This window comes from Stegostoma tigrinum, chromosome 19, assembly GCF_030684315.1.
Source record: "Stegostoma tigrinum isolate sSteTig4 chromosome 19, sSteTig4.hap1, whole genome shotgun sequence".
NCBI classification, from domain to species: domain Eukaryota; kingdom Metazoa; phylum Chordata; class Chondrichthyes; order Orectolobiformes; family Stegostomatidae; genus Stegostoma; species Stegostoma tigrinum.
In genome coordinates, this window is record NC_081372.1 from 5,668,302 (window position 1) to 5,694,114 (window position 25,813).

The window sequence follows — 25,813 nt, forward strand, 5'->3', positions numbered from 1 at the left end:
CACTTTGTGTAACCATTCCAACTCTCAAAAATAAAGATGGTTTAATAATTAAAATCATTCCTAAATCTGCTACATTGCAGAACTCTGCTGCAATATAGCACAAATTTAAGAGACTTTATTGCAACTACAAATCAGTCAGCAGTGATCAGAATTTGTCTTTCATTTACTTGGTTTTGCATATTAGTTCAGATTAACTCTTTCCTAGCACAATGACAACATTTTGGAAGATCAGAATGTGTTTTCAATACAAAACTCATGTTCTCAAATTCACGTGTGCTTCATTCGCACTGCTCACTTTTTCAACAGACTGTTTTAATGTGCGGTACAAACTTTTCTTCAGTCAGTCATTGACAGGAAGTAATGTCAAGATTTTAACCTATATTAAAAATATATCAAAACCAAAAACTAAACTCCAGTCATTGATATACAAGACAAGTGCTGGGTGGTATCAAGTCTTTAATGAACTTGTCCAGGAATGACCATGCAACAGGATTCTAATCTTGGTCATTCTGCGTGGCCATGAGAAATGGTTAGCTAATTTCTTGGGATAGGGAACTCGCAGCCAAGTTAATTTGCTGAGCAATCAGATAAGAATGAGGTTTGTTATGATTTTACTCTGTTCTTCAATTCAGCAAGAGCACATTACAACAATTCCAACATCGAAGGTGCAACTTTGATCAACTGATTTATCATTTTCAAAGACAGTACTTTTCTAAGCCTTCAAAATGTTGCAGTGAGAGAGAATATAACAAACACAAATCCATTGGACATCTTCAATATACAAGTAGTCACATATGTTCATAATTATACAAGACAGCAAATTCCAAGTATCCCAGTGCTTATCAATTCAATCCAGGAATTTACTTTGATGGACTGTTCTTTAGTAACATCAAGAACGTAATTTTCATTAGCTAGCTCAGACAATATTTTCTCAAGATGTCTACGACAGTTGGTATCATTCATATAAATTTCTTCTCAATTTCCCTGTTCAGTCAGATTTTCTCTTTAACTGAAGACTCTGGATTTCTGGGCTGATTCAACAGCTCTTCCAATTTCTCCAAATCATTTTCCACTGAATCTTTTCTGGCAATTTCATCAATTAAACCTTCTGTCACATGCAGTCTGGCTTCCCTGGGGAAATGATACATGAATGTAATAAAAACAAACATAGTGGCATTAAGAAACTGCTGATAAACAATTGTTATAGTGCAAAAGGAGCCATTTAACCCATTGTGTCCACTCTAGCTCATTTTAACTAAGTGCCAATTAGAAACCTGCACATTAACTCTGTCACTTAAATTTATGATTTCAGTGGGTGATGACTATTGAAATTACAGGAAATGCATACCAGTCTGCTTAGTGTTTGAACAGAAAGGAGAATTATTATGTTTCAGGTGGAGCGTTTCTGTTCAAAAGATCAATGACCAAAATATTAACATTTATAGGAAGAGGAAGAGAATATTTTTAAAAAATACATTATTCTTGTAAAACACTTTTCAAACATTTCTCCTCTGCTATTCTAATTTCAGCAATTTATCTATGATCATAGAATTACCACGTCATACCATTCTTCCAACTTAAGTTCATAAATCTCTCGCCGTTCTCTACGTTTACGTTCTCTGAGGGTCTCTCCACTAACTTTCTGCATTGCTAGGATCAATGCCCCAGCTGGAACCCTGAAAGACAAAAATAGTGAAATTCTTATCTAGTTGTCAGTACAAGTTATTCACAGTCGCATTCCAATAATTAACTTCAATTTAGACAAACTTTCTTGTAAGAGTCGTCTTTACATGTGTCATAGATTGATGGTTTTTTCTTTCTTCCCTGAATGGCTGATTTTCAAGTTTTAAAATATTTAATAGGGAATAAAGTACAAATTTAGCAAAAGCAAAATTCTGTACCCTCAGCAGCATCCAGGTTCTCTGTGCTTCAGAGTACAGTTACCATCTTTCCAGACAAGGGTGTGGGTGAGGGGCTATGGTCAAAATAGGCAAACAAGGAAAGAAAAGGCAGCTCAAGCAAATGCCTTCAACTACATACTAACTGGTTGCAAATGCTGCTTATTAATAAAAAGTCTAGTTTGGAATATTCTAGATATTTTTGCGTTACTATAGAAAACCAGTCGTGAACCAATTCACATCTGCCCAGTCGATTTTGTGGCTTCCAGAACAAAACAAAATTGCAGCTAACAGCAACCTGTCGACTATCTATTGCGGTTTGTTGCATGAAGCTTTTTGAAAGTGTAGACACTTGTAATCTCAAAACTGTAGGCAACTAATCTGTGTACTGAAAGCTGTGTGTACTGCAAACAGCAATGAAATACATAACTAGATAATCTATTTTAATGATATTAGGTGAGGGACAAAGATTTGCAAGAATATAATGGATAATATCATGTTTGGCAACAGGCTACCACAGGACTCCGTGCTAACCCTAATGTTATTCAAACATATACAATCGAGCAGTTAAGGACTATGTCTTGCAAGTTCTTCAACGCTGATGATACCTGTTGTGGCACCCAACTCTCTCCGTACCATGGAGCAGATCCTTAATGAAGATGTTACAACGTTGATGGAGTGTTGCAGCACATGAAGTCTCACAGTAACATCCCTATAAAACTATACTCCTTGTATTTCACGTCCTCAATGCGAGCATCAAAAAAGAATTGCGTACCTACAGGCATGGTCCAACACTAAACTATGATCCCGACCCAACAGAATTAAGAGTAATTCCAGAAAGAATCATCTATCCAGGAATATATGAAGAAAGCAGTGGCAAAAATTCAAAACCAAAAACAACCCATTAATCAAGCCTAAATTAACAAAGTGTGAAGCTGGATGAACACAGCAGGCCAAGCAGCATCTCAGGATCACAAAAGCTGACGTTTCGGGCCTAGACCCTTCATCAGAGAGGGGGATGGGGAGAGGGTTCTGGAATAAATAGGGAGAGAGGCAGAGGCAGACCGAAGATGGAGAGAACAGAAGATAGGTGGAGAGGAGAGTATAGGTCGGGATGTAGGGAGGGGATAGGTCAGTCCAGGGAGGACGGACAGGTCAAGGAGGTGGGATGAGGTTAGTAGGTAGGAAAGAGAGGTGCGGCTTGAGGTGGGAGGAAGGGATTGGTGAGAGGAAGAACAGGTTAGGGAGGCGGGGACGAGCTGGGCTGGTTTTAGGATGTGGTGGGGGGAGGGGACGAGCTGGGCTGGTTTTGTTATGCAGTGGGGGGAAGGGAGATTTTGAAGCTTGTGAAGTCCACATTGATACCATTAGGCTGCAGGGTTCCCAAGCGGAATATGAGTTGCTGTTCCTGCAACCTTCGGGTGGCATCATTATGGCACTGCAGGAGGCCCATGATGGGCACGTCGTCTGAGGAATGGGAGGGGGAGTTAAAATGGTTTGCTACTGGGAGGTGCAGTTGTTTATTGTGAGCCGAGTGGAGGTGTTCTGCAAAGCGGTCCCCAAGCCTCCGCTTGGGTTTCCCCTCCTGCATGGGCCTCCTGCAGTGCCACAATGATGCCACCCGAAGGCTGCAGGAACAGCAACTCATATTCCGCTTGGGAACCGTGCAGCACAATGGTATCAATGTGGACTTCACAAGCTTCAAAAATCTCCCCTTCCCCCACCGCATCCCAAAACCAGCCCAGCCTGTCTCCACCTCCCTAACCTGTTCTTCCTCTCACCCATCCCTTCCTCCCACCTCAAGCTGCACCTCCATTTCCTACCTACTAACCTCATCCTGCCTCCTTGACCTGTCCATCTTCCCTGGATTGACCTATCCCGTCCCCACCTATATTCTCCTCTCCACCTAATCATCTTTTCTCTCCATCTTTGGTCCGCCTCCCCCCCCCCCTATTTATTCCAGAATCCTCTCCCCCTCCCCCTCTCTGATGAAGGGTCTAGGCCCGAAACGTCAGCTTTTGTGCTCCTGAGATACTGCTTGGCCTGCTGTGTTCATCCAGCTTCACACTTTGTTATCTTGGATTCTCCAGCATCCGCAGTTCCCATTATCACCTATTCATCAAGCCTGTTGGGTCTACCAACAGCACTGCTCTCACAATAGCCAGGACCTTAGCACTTGGCATATCATAGTGCACAGTAGAGTGCTGTACACTTGTCTGGCATAGGTCATCACACACATATAGTGCTGATGCTCAACTGAATGTAACAATGTGCATCACAGCTGAAATCCTCTTCAACACCCATCCCTGTCTTCATGCCCTCACAAACATCAATTCCTTACACATTCACCTAATATTGAAAACTCACGGCTGATAGAAACCATCCGTGTTGCACTTCAATCACTGCTCCATGATGACCTGTTCAACACACCTACTGAGTGCCTTCTGTCTTGTCGTACCATATGGTGCAAGCTTCCTCAGCAAGATCATTTGGATCAAGAATGGGAAACATGGGAAGTCACTAACAAGTTCCCTGTTACAAAGTGCAAATGTTGAATGGCAGACTCGGAACTACCATACTGAGAGGGGCCACTGATGAAAAGATTCAGGATAAACTGGGGTTCATGCATGGTCAGACTCCGCTGCTGGGGCCTCAGCACAAAAGCCTTATGCACATATGGAGATACACAAACCATGGTGAATGTTACCAATGGGTGTTCTCTCTGGTGAACTACTGTTAAACTCGGCGATCATTTGGTTTCAGGGATTATGTTCACTAAATAAACAAACACAGATAATTCATTTTCAATCTTGGATAATTATGAACTCACCCCATCACAGCACCAATGGCTGTGCCTGCTAAGAATCCACCCAATCCAAGGTTCATTCGGAACAGTCCGCCTGTGATTGCTAAAACAAATGCAATATTTTTTTAAATATTAGTTCAGTGATAAATAAGCATGCAGATAGTTTCAACAGATCAAACAGAACTGAAATCCTGAATAAAGTGCTTGTATTGTATGAATGAACTCTGGTTTTAGAAGAATTTTTCTTCTGCCCTGCCTGTTGGTCCCAGACTTCTCAATTTACCAAGTTTCAGTATCAAACAGAATATTATGAGTCAACTCCTCGGTGACTTGATTTGAAATGATAGTGTACAGCTATGCCACACGAACAAGGTTGTTCTAGGTTCAAATTACAAGCCGTGCCGAGTGAGGTGTTAATTCTACAGTAAATGTGTGTTTAAATTTATGCAATGAAGGGAATTAACTGGGGATTTATCAGTATTTCTATAGTTAGGAACAGGCTGGAACTTCACTGGTTGAGCTAGGAAGTGCATGTCGATATTGTGCATTTCTGTAAATAAATGCTTAAAACTGTGTGTAGCAATTAGGCTCCAGTTCTGCAATTCAATGCCTGGTTTTTTGGAACAGAACAACTGGTTTCAATGGTGATGGGAAGAGATGATTTAAAACAAATGTGATTTCCCCACATTCCTGTCCCTAATTCATTTACAAAAATTTGTAGGTAACTATGAAAGGACATGTGTCAAAGAAGACAAGAAAATGATAAGGTTTGAACTGTGATGTTCCCATGGTTGAATACTCAATTGTAACTTTTTGTTTAGCCTCAGATGTGAAGGATCTCCAATTGGGCAGACTCCATGGGGCGAAAGCCAGATGATGAACAAAATGGAAAATAAGCACAGAGAAAAGACTTTTGCGTAACAGAACTATGAGGATATGAATACAAGAAAATCTCCAATAGATCCAATGTAAAACAAAAATCAGGGGGAAAAAATGTATACGCAGGCTGTGCCTAACATGTGGAATTCACGACCACATGGAATAACTAAGGATTTAAGAGAAAACTCAATCAGTACATGAGGGAGGAAGGAAGGAAGGAAGTATAGAAGGTTATGTTGATAGGGGAAGAAGAGGAGAAAGGGGATGGTTATCTGAACTATAATCGTTAGAATGGACCATTTGGACTGAATGACCCCCTTCTGCACTGTTAGAAAGAAAAAAATATATTCACTCCAGGTTTAAGCAAAGCAACTTCCAAGCAGGCTCCTACCTCCAGCTGCAGAGTAGTGCCTCAGAAGATTTTGATCACGATACACAGACAGACCTGTGCTAACTGTGCTGTTTGGAAAATCAACAGTAAATTAATCAATAAATTGAGCCTGTGCAATTACATCGATATACTCTATCAAGAAAACAGACTTTGCAAGTAAATACCATAATAACTATGTACTGTAATTTACTCTTTCGTGGGATGTGAACATCGCTTGTGCTCCACCCCGAGTACCCTTGAACTGTGGCTTGCTGGTCATTGCTGGGGTGGCACAGTGGCTCAGTGGTTAGCACTGCAGCCTCACAGCGCCAGGGACCTGGGTTCGATTCCAGCCTCGGGTAACTGTCTGTGTGGAGTTTGCACACATTCTCCCCGTGTCTGCGTGGGTTTCCTCCGGGTGCTCCAGTTTCCTCCCACAGTCCAAAGATGTGCAGGCTAGGTGGATTGGCCATGCTAAATTGCCCGTAGTGTTCAGGGGCGTGTGGGTTATCGAGAGATGGGTCTGGGTGGGACGCTCGAAGTGGCGGTGTGGACCTGTTGGGCCAAAGGGCCTGTTTCCACACTGTAGGGAATCTAAATCTAAATTTTAGAGCGCAATCAAGAGTCAACTACATTAGTGTGGGTGTAGAGTCAAATGTAGGCCACCCTTTTGGAAACAGTGAACCAGCTGGATTTTTACAACAATCAATGGTACCTTCAACATTAGAAAAGCTTTATATTCCAGATTTAATTAACTGAATTGAAATTCCACCAGTTGTCGTGTTGGAATCTGAACATCTACCCCCAGAAGCCTGGGCCTCCGAATATACCATCTAACACAAAAGCACAGATAGTGTCTCTCAGGAAACTTCAGTTAGCAGTTATATATGACCAAGTCACTACTTTTTAAAAAGATTCTATGACGTCCCTCAATTCTTTTCCTTACTCTGATTGTAATGTCTCAAATCTGCTTTTTGCCTACCCCTGAACATCCAAGGGAGGTTGTTTCCTTTGAAAATAGTAAAAAGCAACCCAAAGTTTAATGGCAAAACGACAAATGAACTATTTATGAGGTAATGAGTTAATAGAAATTACTCATTTATCTAGTTATTTTCTTGAGATTCTCCAAACGACATCTTAGAAAACACATGCAAAACTATTTACCACCCCACAGAACATATTGACTTTCCAATTTATTTTCAGTTGTGTAGATCAACAGTTTAGCTCTCTGATTGCTCTTCTCCCCACATCACACCACCACTCATATTACAGAGGTTACAGGAATAGCCTATTAATGCGTTAAGAATTAGCACTTTGGATTGGCCTACTGTCATCCAATTAAAGGAACATACCACTAGGTGCTACTGCATATTCTGTGGTCAGCTGTTGTTTTGACTTGAATGTCCCATGGACCAATTTAAAGATCTATTTCACATTACGATCAATGACTCCACAACCCCAGAGCAAAGAAAGACAACACAATAGACAGACAGGGTACTGAATTAATGCAGAGTAATTACACTTTACAGCAAGTGCCATCATCTCTCAAACACTTCCTCATGTTGAATATTTTAGTCAAAGAAAGGATTTACGATCTCTCTTTTCTGTACAGAGTACATATATAGCAATAGTCAGCCTTGGAGCAGCAGCACTCTTTTGAGTTAAGCTCATAGAATTCAGATTACATTTTAGAGACTTGAGCAGTTAACCTAAGCTGACACTTTATTGCAGTACTTAAAGTGTGCTGCTCTGCCAAAGGTGCAGTTTCATAGAAACCCACACTGACCCTCCGAAAAGCATCCCACCCAGATCCGTGCCCCAACCCTTTCCCCGTAACCCTCCATTTCCCACGGCTAGCACACCTGATCTGCACATCCCTGGACACTATGGGCAATTTAGCACGGCCAGTCCACCCAGCCTGCACATCTTTGGACCATGGGAGAAAACCTGAGCACTGACGGAAACCCATGCAGACACAGGGAGAAAGTGCAAACTCTATACAGACAGTTACCTGGGGGCAGCAGCAGCAGTGCCGACCAGTGAGCCGCTGTGCTGCCCAGTTTCTTGAATGATATTGCACCAAGTCCTTCACTCGGGTGTAAAATGGCACTTCTGGAAGATGAATATCTTGTCCTGGACAATATTTAGTATTCAACCAGCAATAACAAGACAAGACAGACTATTTAGTCGTAAGTCTCATTGCTATTTACAGGAGCTTGCTGCGATTTCTACATTACTGCAGTGACTCCACTTCTAGAGTTATTCACTGGCTGTAATGCATTTTGGATATTCTTAGGTTGTTAAAAATGTTGCATAAAAGTATAACGGTTTCTTGACCAGATGGACCCACAGGCTGAGGAGTGGCAGATGGAACTTGACTCAGATAAATGTGAGGTGCTGCATTCTGGGAAGGCAAATTAAGGCAGGCCTTATACACTTAATGGTAAGGTCCTGAGTAGTGTTGCTGAACAGAGACCTTGGAGCACACATTCATAGTTCCTTGAAAGTGGAGTCTCAGGTAGTTAGGACAGAGAAGGCAGCATTTGGCATGCTTGCCTTTACTGGTCAGTGCATTGAGTATAGACATTGGGAGGTCATCTTGCAGCTATACAGGACTTTGGTTAGGCCACAACTGGACTACTGTATACAATTCTGGTCTCCCTGCCATAGGAAGGATGTTGTGAAACTTGAAAGGGTTCAGAAAAGATTTGCAAGGATGTTGCCAGGGTTGGAGGGTTTGAGCTATAGGGAGATGCTGAATAGACTGGGGCTATTTCTTCTGGAGGACTGGAGGCTTGACAGGTGACCTTACAGAGGTTTATAAAATCATGAGGGGCATGTAAAAGCTAAATAGACAAGGTCTTTTCCCAAGGTTGGGGGAGTTCAGACCAGAGTGTATAGGTTTTAAATGTGATGGGAAAGATCTAAAAAGGGGCCTAAGGGGCAACTTTTTCATGCAGGAAGTGGTGGAGGTTGGTCCAATTACAATATCTAAAAGGCATCTGGATGAGTACATGAGAGGGAAGGGTTTAGAGGGCTATGGGCCAAATACTGGCAAATGGGGCTAGATTAATTTAGGATTTCTGGACAGGACTGAGGAGTCTTTCTCCATGCTGTAAATCGCTATGACTCTATAATTCCTTCCAGTTAAGTATGTTATGTTTGTAAATAAGAAATACAATAAACAGTTCTAAGCCATACATTACAAAAACACTGCCATTCTTTAACCACTATCTACAACCACCTTTAAAAAAAATGGAAAAACAGCTTAATTTTCACTTACTTGAATATTGCTACAAACACAGCAACTCGCCAGCTCCATCGCCACCCGTAACGAACAAAGCCCCGGACAGCAGCATCTTGTGCTGACCTCTAATAGAGAAAGAAGCCAGCAATGATGCTTCAGAGCTGAATCAGAGGTGCTTAGTCACATAGGTTACTCAAAACAAAAACTACTGGAGATTAGAGATAACAAAGTGTGGAGCTGGATAAACACAGCAGGCCAAGCAGCATCTTAGGAGTACAAAAGCTGACATTCCCTGCCTAGACCCTTCATCAGAAAAGGCCTTTTCTGAAGAAGGATCTAGGCCCAAAACATCAGCTTTTGTGCTCCTGAGATGCTGCTTGGCCTGCTGTGTTCATCCAGCTCCACAGTTTGTTATCTCGGATTCTCCAGCATCTGCAGTTCCCATTATCTACTGGAGATTAGGTCAGGTAGCATCCGTTAGCATCATCTAGACTCGAAATGTTAGCTTGCTATCTCTCCGTGAATGCTGCCTGCCCCACTGTGATCTCCAGCATTTGTTTTCAGTACAGATTCCAGCATCTGCAGTAATTTGCTCCTGCACAGGTTACTCAAACTGGTCGGCATCCCATAGACGAAAATTATACTTCAGGCAAGAGTGGAGAAACTCTCGCAACTTACTGTTTATTAAAATTATTACAATATTAAAATTAATTTCCTAAACACCCAATGAGATCACTTGGAAATACAGTATTTACTTTTCCCGCATGGTATTGTCTATGTGAAATCCAGGGTCATATTGGGACCTACGCTACAGACAGGACTAAGTGATGGGAAGCGTAACTAACAGTTATCTTTTTTCAAGTAAATCTTAAGTAAAGGAAAACCTTTGCATCCTGTAATGTTACAAAGCAGCCATATTCCTATTAAACTCATACAGAATACTGGACTCCTTACTCTACTATGGAAGGATCATTGAAAAGCAATCAGAGTCAGCTCTGCCAAGGCCCAGCACCTCGAAGAATACAAGTGGCAAAAATAAAGGCATTCAGCCAATACAGTCTCATAGACAATGCATTACATGAACTACTCAGGCCGAGATTATTCAGTACATTACTGCTCTGTAGGTTAGCAGTGTTGAACTTGTGATATTCTCATGATCCGAACAAGCTTGAAATAGTAACTTGCAGTGGTGTAATGTATTATATCTATAAATGTCTCCATCATTTTCCTAAACAGATCTCTGTGCCAGATTTGGAATCTACCAGAAGTAACTGCATAAATGTAAGTAAACAGAGTGCAACTGTAGGTAGAGAGCGGGCTTGTAGGAAAGAGTGAAAATGAATTTTTGTTTGGATTGGGATGGCGTAAGTGTGTGTGTATATGTTTTGTGAATGGTTTGGGTGTAGAAACAAAAGGAATGTTAGCAAGAATTATTGGGAATACTAAAAAAATGGCATCTGGCAAACCGTGTGGAGGAATATGTAACCAACAGCAGGTTGGTTAATCAGTCAGTTGAAGAAAAGAAACGTACCCTAAATGGTCAGGTTTACAGTAGGGGATCGCATAAATAGATCTCAAACGTGGAATACTTATCAACTTAGAATGTGGATCATCTGATGTTTTTTCCACTATAAGTTAGCAAAAGGAGTACATTCATTTTTCATTTCTATTAAAATTAATTTACTGGATACAACCATCACTAGCTAGGCCAATATCAATGCCCATACCCAAGTGGCCCCAAGAAGGCTTGTTCTTGCCTGCTGGGAAATATGCAGATTGTTCCATCTGCTTGCATGCTTGTCAGGATAGATCGGGGGGTCTCTGGAGGTGATGTTTCGTCTATAAAGGCTGATGGGTTTGGAGTTATAATTCTACTTATGAATTTGAAACCCAAGTACTGGGAGGTAGGGGGAGGGTCAAGCCACTCAGCTCTGTGGGTACATCATTGGTGAGGGTTGTTGGGAACAGTGAGAAAGGGAATTAAAGAATTAGACTAGACGACTGGCTGGTGCTGTGTAATGGTAGTGTCCCTGCCTCTGAGTCAGGAGGCCTGGATTCAAGTCTTACCTACTCCAAAGGTGTGTCACAGAATCGCTGAACAATTTGATTAAAAAATGTTTTGTTTTGACTAGGTGGCCTGTGGAGCAGGATGGAGTATAGCCCACAGAGGGGCAGGAGATTTAGTTACATCAAATGCAGATGTTTCTTAGTCCCATTATAGTGTTGAAAATAGAATCCATGATGCCTAAAAGTGAAATAAATAAGTATTTAGGGAGTAAGCACACAGCTTTCACAAAGTACTGCCACAGATGTGATGGGCCTCTGGAAGGTATCTTTCTCACTCATTACTTCTCAACTGAGAGGAGCAAGGGTGCACTTTCTTCCCAAAGCTGTGCAATAACACCAAATCTGCTGGGAATGCTAGCATGTGGCCCTTGTTCGATGATCCACCTACTTCATTTCACTTCATGCTTGAGCTTCACCTAATATCAAAGCTGAAAATGAGGCTTTCAGTCTCACTGAGGTTACTTTCTTGCTATTAGCGTGCCTCCCCTCCTTAGCAGGATAATTCTTTCCCAAAGACTGTCATTTCCTGATTTCTTGCATAACTTGAGCGTTTCAAACTCACCACAGCTTCCATGCGATTTTTGTATAACTCAGCTTGACTCTGCTCAATGTAACGGATTTTAGCATGCCTTGCAGCAGGAATTCCACCATACAACATCCCAACACATGCAGCTACGATGACACTCCTCCAGATGTTGGTTACTTCCTCCGGATAAGTTTTCAACTCACTGTGTAAACAGTATGCGCATTCAATTACAGAGTGTCATTTTAATTACATATAATCTTTTTAAAATACCTAACCCTTGCTATGTCAAATACTTTACTATTTCAAAAAGAAACTATTTGTTGTGAATCTTGTGCTTGCTGAAGGTTGCTATCATGAGTCAGTTGAACACAGTATTTCGTGAAGACAGACAAAGTAAAGGAATACATAATTTAAGAGAATTCAGGTGAATGGAGGGCTCGTGGCTCACTGGATACTGCCTTGCTCTGAGCCAGAAGCATTAGGTTCAAGTCCCACTCTAGGACTTGCTGACCAAGGAAGGAGCATTCATCAATCTAAATCTTTCCGACATGCCCATAACAGGCCTTAGAGTGGGAAAATTTCTCAGTCAGTCATGCTTTCCGTGGAGTATAGCAATCACATAAAATGCACCAACTTATAAAACAGTAGTTAGTCTGCAGCTCAAGGACAGTGTACAGTTCTGAATATTGCATTACAAGAAGTTTATGATCACACTAGACAACACATAAGATATTTATGAGAATGAAGAATATTGGGTGCGAGGAAAGATTACATAGATTGGATTTGTGACAATGGGAACTGCAGATGCTGGAGAATCCAAGATAATAAAATGTGAGGCTGGATGAACACAGCAGGCCAAGCAGCATCTCAGGAGCACAAAAGCAGACGTTTCGGGCCTAGACCCTTCATCAGAGAGGGGGATGGGGGGAGGGAACTGGAATAAATAGGGAGAGAGGGGGAGGCGGACCGAAGATGGAGAGCAAAGAAGATAGGTGGAGAGGAGAGTATAGGTGGGGAGGTAGGGAGGGGATAGGTCAGTCCAGGGAAGATGGGCAGGTCAAGGAGGTGGGATGAGGTTAGTAGGTAGGAGATGGAGGTGCGGCTTGGGGTGGGAGGAAGGGATGGGTGAGAGGAAGAACAGGTTAGGGAAGCAGAGACAGGTTGGACTGGTTTTGGGATGCAGTGGGTGGAGGGGAATAGCTGGGCTGGTTGTGTGGTGCAGTGGGGGGAGGGGACGAACTGGGCTGGTTTTGGGATGCGGTGGGGGAAGGGGAGATTTTGAAACTGGTGAAGTCCACATTGATACCATTGGGCTGCAGGGTTCCCAAGCGGAATATGAGTTGCTGATCCTGCAACCTTCGGGTGGCATCATTGAGGCACTGCAGGAGGCCCATGATGGACATGTCATCTAAAGAATGGGAGGGGGAGTGGAAATGGTTTGCAACTGGGAGGTGCAGTTGTTTATTGCGAACCGAGTGGAGGTGTTCTGCAAAGTGGTCCCCAAGCCTCCGCTTGGTTTCCCCAATGTAGACGAAGCCACACCGGGTACAATGGATGCAGTATACCACATTGGCAGATGTGCAGGTTAACCTGTGCTTAATATGGAAAGTCATCTTGGGGCCTGGGATAGGGGAGAATGAGGAGGTGTGGGGGCAAATGTAGCATTTCCTGCAGTTGCAGGGGAAGGTGCTGGGTGTGGTGGGGTGGCAGGGCAGTGTGGAGTGAACAAGGGAGTCATGGAGAGACCGGTCTCTCCGGAAAGCAGACAAGGGTGGGGATGGAAAAATGTCTTGGGTGGTGGGGTCGGATTGTAGATGGCGGAAATGTCAGAGGATGATGCGTTGTATCCGGAGGTTGGTGGGGTGGTGTGTGAGAACGAGGGGGATCCTCTTTGGACGGTTGTGGCGGGGGCGGGGTGTGAGGGATGTGTTGCGGAAAATGCGGTCAAGGGCGTTCTCGACCACTGTGGGGGGAAAGTTGCAGTCCTTGAAGAACTTGGACATCTGGGATGTGCGGGAGTGGAATGCCTCATCGTGGGAGCAGATGCGGCGGAGGCAGAGGAATTGGGAATAGGGGATGGAATTTTTGCAGGAGGGTGGGTGGGAGGAGGTGTATTCTAGGTAGCTGTGGGAGTCGGTGGGCTTGAAATGGACATCAGTTACAAGCTGGTTGCCCGAGATGGAGACTGAGGGGTCCAGGAAGGTGAGGGATGTGCTGGAGATGGCCCAGGTGAACTGAAGGTTGGGGTGGAAGGTGTTGGTGAAGTGGATGAACCGTTCGAGCTCCTCTGGGGAGCAAGAGGTGGCGCCGATACAGTCATCAATGTAACTGAGGAAGAGGTGGGGTTTGGGGCCTGTGTAGGTGCGGAAGAGGGACTGTTCCACGTAACCTACAAAGAGGCAGGCAAAGCTGGGACCCACGCGGGTACCCATGGCCACCCCCTTTGTCGGAAGTGGGAGGAATCGAAAGAGAAGTTGAGGGCGAGGACGAGTTCGGCTAGGCGGATGAGGGTGTCGGTGGAGGGGGACAGGTCGGGCCTACAGGACAGGAAGAAGCAGAGGGCCTTGAGGCCATCTGCATGCGGAATACAGGTGTATAGGGATTGGACGTCCATGGTGAAAATGAGGTGTTGGGGGTCAGGGAATTGGAAGTCCTGGAGGAGGTGGAGGGCATGGGTGGTGTCACGGACGTAGGTAGGGAGTTCCTGGACCAAAGGGGAGAAAATGGAGTCCAGATAGGTGGAGATGAGTTTGGTGGGGCAGGAACAGGCTGAGACAATGGGTCGACCAGGGCATGCAAGTTTGTGGATTTTGGGAAGGAGATAGAATCGGGCCGTGCGGGGTTGGGGAACAATGAGGTTGGAGGCTGTGGGTGGGAGGTCTCCTGAGGTGATGAGGTCATGAATGGTGGAGATGATGGTTTGGTGCTCGGGGGTGGGGTCATGATCGAGGGGGCGGTAGGTGGTGGTGTTGGAAAGTTGGCGTTTGGCCTCGGCGATGTAGAGGTCAGTGCGCCATACTACCACTGCGCCACCCTTGTCTGCGGGTTTGATGGTGAGGTTGGGGTTGGTGCGGAGGGCTGCCCGTTCTGCGGGGGAGAGGTTGGAGTGGGTGAGAGGGGTGGAGAGGTTGAGGCGGTTGATATCTCGACAGCAGTTGGAGATGAAGAGGTCGAGGGAAGGTAGGAGGCCTGGAGGTGGTGTCCAGGAGGTGGACGTGTGTTGGAAGCGGGCGAAAGGGTCAGTGGAGGGAGGGTTAGGTTCCCGGTTGAAGAAGTAAGCGTGGAGGCGAAGGCAGCAGAAAAACTGTTCTATGTCCAACCGTGACTGGTATTCGTTGACGTGTGGTTGTAGGGAGACAAAGGTGAGCCCTTACTGAGGACTGACCGTTCGTCCTCAGTCAGTGGAAGGTCTGGGGGGATGGTGAAGATACGGCAGCGCCGAGTGTGGCTGTCTTCTCTGGGATTGCTGGCTGTGGAGATTTTGGGCGGGGCGATGAGGTCGTCAGCTGTGGGCGGGGTTCCGTCGGCGTCGGCCGTGGAGCCCAGACTGTTTGACAAAAACGGCTCCCTATGGAAACCCGATCTCATATTTAGAAAAGACCAGAAGATCGCGGTGGTAGATGTCACAGTGCGGTACAAGAATGACAGTAAAGCACTGGAAACAGCATGGCGAGAGAAACAGGAAAAGTATAAACACCTGAATGCCAAGGTCATGGAATTGACGGGAGGTGTGGTGCCCAGATACTTTGGCTTCGTGATGGGCGCACAAGGCAAGTGGCTGGATATGAATAACCGCCTCATGAAATTCCTTGGCATCGAGAGATACGACACGTTCGACCAAAAGACCTCAAGACTCACTCTTTCACTGACACTCGAACTCTTACAACTCTTCAGTGACAAGTGAGCAAAAACCGCAAACGGTGAGGTAAGATTCTCCACCGAGACATAATCCTTATATATTTGCCAGTATCATAAGTAGGGCCCCGCTGATAATGACGATAACAACCAGCATCATATAACACCAGTATCACCTGGTCCTTGGTCTGTGGTGATACTAGAGAGTACACAAACATCGAGCGATGTAAAGACTCGGAAAAGGCACTTCCCAGATAGATTGGATTTGTTATCTTTTGAACAATGGAGGCTATATAAGGAGATATAAACAAACCTTGGCAGTTAATGGTTAGTCATCAGCCTACTAATGCATTCTCTACAGCAATACCTCTACCGATCAGAGACCACTTGCCAATCATCATCACACTCTTAGACAATATAAACTCTTGTTCCCCCCTTATATTGGTATTATCTTTAATGTCCTGAAAGGTGCAAGATAAAATACTTCAATTTAATTTTTTTTCCTGGTATATACTCAAGTTCCATACACCATGAAATTATGGAATTTAAAGAATGAGGTTGTCGATTTAAAGGATTTAAAGTATGAGGGATTTAAAGTAATTGGACAAAGAATTAGAGGGCAGTTAAAGAGATACGTTTTCCACTCAGGTGGTGCTGGGAACTAGATCTCAGAGCCTCACTTTAAAAACAAAAAGGACATGCAGCTTATGTACTCTAACTGACAGACCTGAAGTTGGAAGGTTGGATAAGACTGGATAGCTCTTTTGCAGATATCACAGACATGATAACCTGAATGACTTCCACTCAGACTGTAAATCTATGTTCGTATGGTCAGTATTTCTATATTTTAAGCTGCCAACTTCCACATCAAGCACCAGGTCATTGGATGTGGTATAAATTTCCTTCTACCCTATTTAGACAATGTACTTCAGCAAAGATTCTTCAAACACCAATATTATACTTTCCCAATCCCCACTCTTGTAGCCTGTCTGGTGTGGGCTGAATGACATACTTCAGCACTGCATATTTCACTGCAAGGATACCAGTAGAGTAATTTATAGTAAAAAGATCACTCGGCCTATCAAATCCATGCTAGCTCCCTGTACAGCAATTCACAGCCTCATCTGCCAGCTTGATCCCCACAACCTTTCTGGTTTATTTCCTTTGTTCTAGTCTAATTTCTAGTGATTGTTTCCAATTTACCACCCTTGTGAGCGTGAGTTCAGGTAGTCTGGTATGTAGAAAAGTTCATTCTCCCCTCACCATTTGCCAAAAAAACTAATTGAACTTAGTCTTTTATAACAGGATGGGTTCAATGTCCACACCAGCTGAGGTTACTATGAAAGATTCTCCTCTCAACCTCTTCCCTCGCCTAAGGCATAATGACCCTCAGTTAAAACACCACCTGTCATTTCTCTCTCTGCTCCACCCCCCAACCCCCACCAATAACAGAGCTCTGGTAGGACTAGGACCATTTTACTTTTATACAAACAGCCAATTTGAACACTTGTCCTCCTTATTCAAACCTGTCACAATCTTACATACCAAATCTCTCTCAATCATCTTTACTTGAAGGAGAATAATTGCAGTTTGGGGTTAGCTAAATTCTCTCACCCCTAGATCCATTTTGTACCTTTACAGACCTTAAAACCTTCCTGAGTGTGTTGACTAAAGCTGGAATCCAGAGGCAATACACCAAAAATCAAGAAAAACTATGATGATCTGGACACAAGTCAAGTGAAGACAAGTCAGTCTTTCTAGGTGACATGAAAGAGTGAAAATGAAAAGGCAGTGTATATAAATGAAAACTGCACAAGACAAGGCACAAAAAAAGTCTAAACTGACTGGAACAATGAACAGAATAAGCAGGATGACGAAGGACAATACACAATGGCAGCAAACCTTAAGAACACTGGCTGAGAGAATGGTAGATAAGGCTTTATTTTGCATAAAACTCAAAAACGTTTGAGACTGCCTGTTATTTTCTTTTCTAAACAGTTCTTTCTTGTACCATTCTCAAAAATATGCATTTAGTTTGTTCCACAATTATTGCCTCCTCGTCACATCTTCCTGATATGACTTTTATCAAGCTTAGTCCACAAAAAACTGGGTGAATTCATACTTGCGAACAAATAGCTCCTGGATTCTGTCCCACCCTGTTTCAGGGACCTGGGGTCTGCCGATACATGCAGGAAGCTTCCCATCCTGCCCTCCAAGATCTGCTGCAAACACTTGAGGGAAGTGAAACAGTCTTCTGAAAGAGATGTTCTGACAGATCTGCAGAATTCCTGCCGTCTGGTAATTCCATGACATTGGTGTCAGCCTGCAGTCTAGTGAGAGAGTCCCCAATGTTCCTCTTTCTTCATCTTTCATCCTGTATCATTTCACTAAAAGTCAACAGAAGAATTAACTAAGTTTTCACGCCAACCAGCCTACTTAGAGCCTATTTATAGCTCAAACAACTAGCATCCACTGGTGACACCAATTCAACCTCCTCTACAGGAGACCGCACTGTAAGATTATCTGAGCAGATCATTCTCACCTCTAAATCGGTGAGGAGTGCAGGGAACGGAGATATTAATTACAAAAATAAGTTAGGATAAATCAGAAACAATAATTACAATTGTAAAAGGGAATGCGAACATAATACACTACAAATTAGCTTGCTAATAGTAACATCAAGTTTCTAAATCAGACAAGCGTACTGTAAAAGGTTTATTCTTCACACAGTACTCATGATCTTCATTAGAACATAGTTGCTCCTACTGCTTTGACTGCATATCGTTTATTATTGATAGGAAATTAAAACTGATAATTATATATGGAAAATATTATTTAATTATGTCATACTTTCACCTTCAAAAAAATGATAAACAAATTCAGAATATCATCAGTTACATGGTGTCAAAAATACAGAAATTTCAAGCGCAGAGGGAAGCCAGTCAGTCCACTGGGCCTGCAGCAGCTCCTTCAGAGAACTATCCTGCACATCCCTCTGCCCTGCATGTTTTCTCCTCTTCAACTATTTATCACATCCCTATTAATGATTACCATTTGATCTACATACATCATTATTGCATTCAGTGCATTCTAGATCATAAGAACTTCAGTGTAAAAACATTCTCATGGCTCCCTTTGTTATTTTGCTACTTTCCTTATAGTGATGCCTTCTTACCACTGGACAAAGGAGCAGAGGCAGGCCATTCAATGAAATCATTGCTGATCCAAGAATTCTCAATGCTATCTTACCTTATCCCCACAATTCTTGATTCCTTTATTGATTAAAAATCTGTCTATTCTCAGCCTGAATGTAAATTAATGGCACAGCCTCTACAGCCTTGAGCCCTGGTGGCTCAGTGGGTACTGCTGCTACCACACTGCGCCAGGGACCTGGGGTCGATTCCATCCTTGGGCAACTGTGTGTAGAGTTTGCACGCTCCCTCTGTATCTGTGTGGGTTTTCGGTAGATGCACTGGTTTCCTCCCAGAATCCAAAGACACGCATTAGGTGGATTGGCCATACTAGGTTATCCATAGTGTTAAGGATCTGTAGGTTAGCCACGGGAAATGCAGGGTAAAGGTAAGCGGGTGGGTCTGGGTGGGAGAGTTGATGTGGACACATTGGGCCGAAAGGCCTGTTCCCACAGCACAGGGATTCTCTGGATTAAAACAAAAATCAGATTCACTATGCTCCAGGCAAAAATTCCTTTTCATATCCTTATTCCTTTCTCTTTGAAACAAAGGCCAACATTATATTAGTATTATTACTATTACTCTCTGAACAAGGAAGAACAGAATTGCCACCACAATCATTTCAACCATGACCTTACTGAATGATGGAGCAGGTGTGGAGGCAAATGGCCTCCACAACTGCTCCTATTTCTTGCATTCTTATATTTCTTGTATTCTTATTGGCTGGGTCAGTATTTATGCACTTCCCTAATTGTCTTTAAGAATTTGGTGACGAGTTGCCTTCTTGATATGCTGCAGTCAGTGTGGTGAAGGCACATCCACAACGCTATTGTGGACAGAATCTGAACTATTCTTATTTGTTAACAGATGAACAACAATATAGCTCCAAGTTAGTATGTAATTTGGAAGAATATTTGAAAGAATCATATTCCCATATGTCCTTGTTCTGTTGGTTGACAAAGTTACAGATTTGGAAGGTGTTGTTGAAAGGTACTGAAATGGATCTTGTGGAAGGAAGCGTACATTGTGGTAGAGGGGATGAATGTTTAAGGTGGTGGACAAGGTGCCAATCTAGTAGGCTGCTTTGTCTTGGACAGTACTGATCTTACAGACATACAGCAAGGAAACAGATTCTTCAGTCCAACAAGTCCACGCCAAACATGATTCCAAAATAAACTAGTCCCATCTGCCTGCTCCTGCTCCACATCCCTCCAAACCTTTCTTATTTATGTACTTATCCAAGTGTCTTTCAATAATTTTAATCAAAGACTACCTGTAACATTGTGGATATCTCTACATTCCACAGACCATAGCGGTTCAAGAAGGCAGCTGAACTTCACCTTCCCCAGGGCTATTAGGAATGAGCAATAAATGCTGGCTTAACAAGAAGCACCCATATCCCAAGAACAAAAAAAACTCCTGTTTTGTGCCGCACAGATGGTGATATTTGAATTCCCAGATTCTGACCTGCTCTTGTAGTTATAGTATTCACATGACCAGAAATATAACTGGACCAGTCAATAGTACAACGTTATTGATTATGGGGGATTCAGCAATGGTAACTGTCAAGGGCAGATGATTAGATTTTCTCCTCTTGGGAATGATCATTCCCCAGCACAAACATTACTGGGCATTTATCAGGCTGGCCCGAGGGTAGTCTAGACTTTTAGAGAATCATAGAAAGTTTATTTGCATAGCAGGAGACCATTCAGTCCACCATACTAAAACTGGTGCTGTAGCTGACAGTGCAGAAGGTTACCTTGATCAGGTGGGCCAATGGGCCAAGGAATTGCAAATGGAGTTTAATTTAAATAAACATGAGGTGCTGCATTTTGGAAAGAAAAATCAGGGCAGGACTTAGACACTTATTGGTACGATCCTGAGGAACGCTGCTGAGCAAAGATCTTGGAGTTGCAGGTAGACATGATAGTGAAGGCGGCATTTGGTATGCTTGCCTCTTTTGTTCAGTTCGAGTATAGAAATTGGGAGGTCATGTTGCGACTGTACAGTACATTGGTTAGGCCACTTTTGGAGTACTGCATTTAAAACTGGTCTCCCTGCTACAGGAATGATTTTGTGAAATTTGAAAGGGTTCAGAAAAGATTTACAAGGATGTGGCCAGGTTTGAGGATGTGAACGAGAGGGAGAGGCTGTACATGCAGGGCTATTTCCTCTGGAGCATTAGAAGCTGAGGGGGTGACCTTACTGCTGATTATAAAATCATGAGGGGCAAGGAGGGTGAATAGCTAAGGTCTTTCCCCAAGGGAGTCCAAAACTAGAGGGAATAGGTTTAAGATAAGAGAGGGGAAAAGATTTAAAAGTGACCTAAGGAGGAACCTTTTCCACACAGAGGGTTGTGCATGAGCTACCACAGAAGTGGAGGAGTCTGATACAATTACAACATTTAAAAGGCATCTGGATGAGTATGTGAATAGGAAGGGTTTAGAGGGATATGGGCCAAATGCTGGCAATGGGACTAGATTAATTTAGGATATATGATCAGCATGGATGAGTTGGACCAAAGAGTTTGTTTCCATGCTGTACAGGTCTATGACTGTAACAAAAAAAGTCGCTGGAAAATCTCAGCAGGTCTGGCACCATCTGTGAAGGAAACCACAAAGTTAATGTTTTGGGTCCGGTCACCCTTCCTCAGAACTGATGGTGGCTGGGAAAACGTCAGTTTATATGCAGAAAATAGGGAGGTGGGTGGAGTAGGGAGTGAACAGTAGGATAGAGCCCAAAGAGAAAGACAGTTGGACAGACAAAGGAGTTGCTAATGATCTGGCTGGGAGGGTAACTGATGTCAATTCATCCAGGGATCTCCCACCTCCGCTTCCAAGCTAATAGTCCCCCCCAACCCCGTACAGCTGGTTTCTACCTCCTGCCAAAAATCCACAAACAGGACTGTCCGGGCAGACATATTGTTTCAGCCTGCTCCTGCCCCACAGAACTCATCTCTTCCTACCCTGACTCAGTCCTCTCCCCCAGGTCCAATCCCTACCCACATACATCCATGATTAATCTGACGCCTTACACCAGTTTCACAACTTCCAGTTTACTGGTTCCAGCCACCTACTCTTTGCCACGCATGTGCAATCCCTTTACACATCCACTCCCCACCTGGAGGGTCTTAGAGCTCTCTGCTGCTTCCTGGAGCAAAGACCTGAACCAACCCCACCCACCACCACCCTCCTCAGCTTGGCTGAGCTTGTCCTCTCACTCAGCAACGTCTCTTCTCATTTTCTTCGGGTAAGAGAGGTTGCTATGGGTACCTGCATGGGCCCTAGTTATGCCTGTCTCTTCGTGGGGAAGATGGAACCTTCCTTGTTCCAGTCCTATTCTGGCCCCCACCCACAACTCTTTCTCCAATACATCGATGATATCATCGGTGCTGCTTGCCACTCTTGTTTGGAATTGGAAAACTTCATCAATTTCACCTCCAATTTCCACCCTGCCCTCACTTTCACCTGGTCTATCTCTGACTCCTCCATTCCCTTCCTTGACATTTTTGTTTCCATTTCCGGGGATAGACTAACCACTAATATCCACTACAAACCCACTGACTCCCACAGCTACCTCGACGGTACATCCTCACACCTCACTTCGTGTAAAAGCTCCATCCCATTCTCTCAGTTACTCCATCTCTGTCACATATGTTCAAATGAGGTCAACTTCGATAAGGGAACCTCCGAAATGTCCACCCTCTTCCTCAATCAAGAATTCCCCAGCTCCATTGTCAACAGGGCCCTCAACCAGGTCCAACCCATCTCCCACACTTCTGCCCTCACCCCTTCTCTTCCCTCCTACAACAGCGATAGGGTTCCCCTTATCCTCACCCTCCATCCCACCAAGCATCCACATCCAGAAGATTGTCAGACACCACCTCCAGCAAGATGTCACCACCAGAGACATATTCCCCTCCCCTCCCTTGTCTGCATTCCACAGGGACCATTCCCTCCAGGTCACCCTGGTCCACACTTCCTTCACCCCAAGACTCCTCACAGCACCTTCCCCTGTAACCAATGAAGGTACAACACCTGCCCATTTACCTCCTCCCACCCCAGTATCCAAGAATCCAAACATACCTTCCAGATGAAGCAACACCTCACTTACACTTCCCAGAATCTAGCCTACTGCATTTGCTGCTCAGAGTGTGGTCTCCTCTACATTGGGAAAACAAAGCATAGATTTGGTGACCGCTTTGCAGAACATTTTACACTCTGCTCGCAAAAAAAGACCCTGAACCACCTATTGCCTGCCACTTTAACGCACCACTCTGCTCCCTGGCCAACACCTCTGTTTCCAGCTTGCTACAGTGTTCCAGTGAAAGCCCAACGCAAACCGGAGGAACAACACCTCATTTTCTACTTGGGGACCCTACAGCCCTCTGGACTTGATATGGAGTTCAATAATTTTAGGGCCTAAGCTCCCCCATGTCCCAGGCCCCCCACCCCACACACCAGGCCTTGTTACCACAGAGCCTGCCACTACACACCCTCGATTGTTAGTCACTAACAGTCCCCATTAACAATTAGTCACCCTCCCAGCCTGATCATTAGCAACTCCTTTATCCAACTGTCTTTCTGTCTTTGGACTCTATCTTATTGTTTACTCCCTACCCCAACCACCTCCCTATTTTCTGCATATAAACTGATGTTTTCCCAGCCACCATTAGTTCTGAGGAAGGGTCACTAGACCTGAAACTTTAACTCTGTGGTTTCCTTCACAGATGCTGTCAGACTTGCTGAGCTGCTCCAGCAGAGATTTCTGATGAAGGATTTAGGCCCGAAATGTCACCCTTCCTGCTCCTCTGATGCTGCTTGGCCTGCTGTGTTCATCCAGCTCTACACCTTGTTATCTCAGATTCTCCAGCATGTGCAGTTCCTACTATCTCCGCAGTGAATCATTTCACTTCTGATAGACTCGAATCATTAACTCTTGTTTTTAATTTCTTTGCAGATGCGACCAGTGCTGCTGGGTTTCTCCACCACCTTTTTGCTTCGTTTCAGTGAAAAAGCGGCTTTACGGCGCTACAAGAATGCAGTTCTCCCGCTGACATTGGTTCCCCTTGCGCTGACCCTCGCACACGGCACCGGTTCAAATGTACCTACCGAGGGTGGGGGAGAGAATGCAGCAAGCAGTGTCCGAAACCTCAATCCCGCTGCCAGCCGAGGGAAAACAGAAAATTGCCGGAAAACTCCGGCAGCATCAACACAGAGGCTTCGGGCCCAGACCGAGACACTGCGCAAGCGTGCCGCGCGGAGCATCCTGGTAGTTGTAGTCTTTCCCTACGGTGCGCACATGCGCATGTGCACCGCCTTGTCACCTGTCGGGTGAAGGGAGGGGGGTTTGGGAGAGGGAGGAGAAAGGGATGGAAGGAAGGGCGGATTGAGGAAGGAGGGAGTCAGAAAGGATGAAGGGATGGTGGAAGGGAGAGTTGAAAAAGGCAGTGATGGGTAAAGGAGGGGATGAGAAAAGGGTAAAGTATGGAGTGAAGGATAAAGAAGTGAGAGGTAGGAGGGAGATCGGAATGAATGGGGCGTGGAAGCAGGAAATGAGAGTGGGTAAGGGAGCGTCTGAATGGTAGAGGAGGGAATGAGAGTAAAGAAGGGAGGGAGAGAGTGGGAAGTGAAATGGAAATGGGAGAAAAGAGCAAGTGAGGAGAAATATTAGGAGAGTTGAGGGGCAGAGGACTGGAGCAAGAGGGAATAGGATTATTGTACACAAACAAAAACGTTCTGAGGCAGGGTCACTGGACCCGAAATGTTAACTCTGCTTTCTCTCCATAGATGCTGCCTGACCGGTTATTTTTTACCTCCCAGCAATTTCTGTTTCTTTTTCTGATTTCCAACCTCTGTAGTTTCTTGATTTTATTTTAGTATAGGATTATACAAGGTTTGAAAAGGGATGGATTTGGGCAGGAGTGGAGAATATGAGGACAGTGGAGGAGATACAATGGTGTGAGAGTTTATGAAAGAATGGATCACGTTTCCTTTCTCTCATGCACAGGTCTGAGTAAAAATAAAAATGGATCTACATATTGTGTGAAAACACATTTCACTTGGACAAAATCCCCAGGTACATCCTGGGCTCAAAATTTAATCCATAATGTTCGCCTTCTTGCAAGTCATAACATTCATCCAACATTTACACTGCTAGCAATGTAAACATCGCCTTTGAAAGGTGGAATTTTATTTAAAATAAACTTCACCAAACTTGAGGAAAATTATGTAAATTGTCTTGTGGAAAAATGTTTGAGATGTTTATATTGCTTAGTGGGGCTCTACACTTGTATTGACACTGAAAAATCAAATGTGGAATCTTCTTGCCCTGCAGGATACCCAGAGCATGAGAAGGGCAGGTGGGAAAATCTAATTGGTCAGGAGGGAAGAATCCAGTTTCCCCATAGCAGCTTAAAGTTTTTCTATGAAATTCTCAGAATCTTCCAGGCAAATCAACTTTCCTGACCTATTGGGAACATCTTTTGCATTTGTTCGTGTGTTATGAATACTCACCAACACTACAAGCTCCTGGAATTTCTGAAGAAGAGTCCTGACCTGAAACTTCAGCTTTCCTGCTCCTCTGATGCTGCCTGGCCTGCCGTGTTCCTCCAGCTCCACGCTGTGTTATCCCTAGCCCCTGGAATGTTCGCAAGTACAGGCTTGTTAGGCAAAAACAAGAAACGTGTGCGCTCACAAACCTAAATATATATATATAGAGAGAGAGATACTAGGAACTACAGATGCTGGAGAATCTGAGGTAACAAGGTGTAGAGCTGGATGAACACAGCAGGCCAAGCAGCATCAGAGGAGCAGGAAAGCTGATGCTTTGGGGTAGACCTGGGTCTAGACCCAAAACATCAACTTTCCTGCTCCTCTGATGCTGCTTGGCCTGCTGTGTTCATCCAGCTCTACACCTTGTTATCCTAAATATATATATCTTGTTTGTGAAAACAGAAAGTGCTAGAGAAACAC

At 44.1% G+C, this 25,813-nt stretch overlaps 1 protein-coding gene across 1 annotated transcript; it reads right to left on the reverse strand.

The window, feature by feature from the left end:
• Positions 1–40: 40 nt before the first annotated feature.
• timmdc1 (translocase of inner mitochondrial membrane domain containing 1) lies at positions 41–24,099 on the reverse strand. The gene is made up of 8 exons (XM_048549649.1): positions 23,951–24,099; positions 17,771–18,035; positions 11,830–11,995; positions 9,237–9,325; positions 5,975–6,042; positions 4,729–4,807; positions 1,566–1,676; positions 41–1,131 (listed from the first exon to the last, which is right to left on the reverse strand). Exons 2-8 carry the CDS (start codon positions 18,019–18,021, stop codon positions 993–995), a joined length of 903 nt encoding a protein of 300 aa, XP_048405606.1. The 5' UTR covers positions 18,022–18,035; positions 23,951–24,099; the 3' UTR covers positions 41–992.
• Between the last annotated feature and the right edge of the window lie 1,714 nt (positions 24,100–25,813).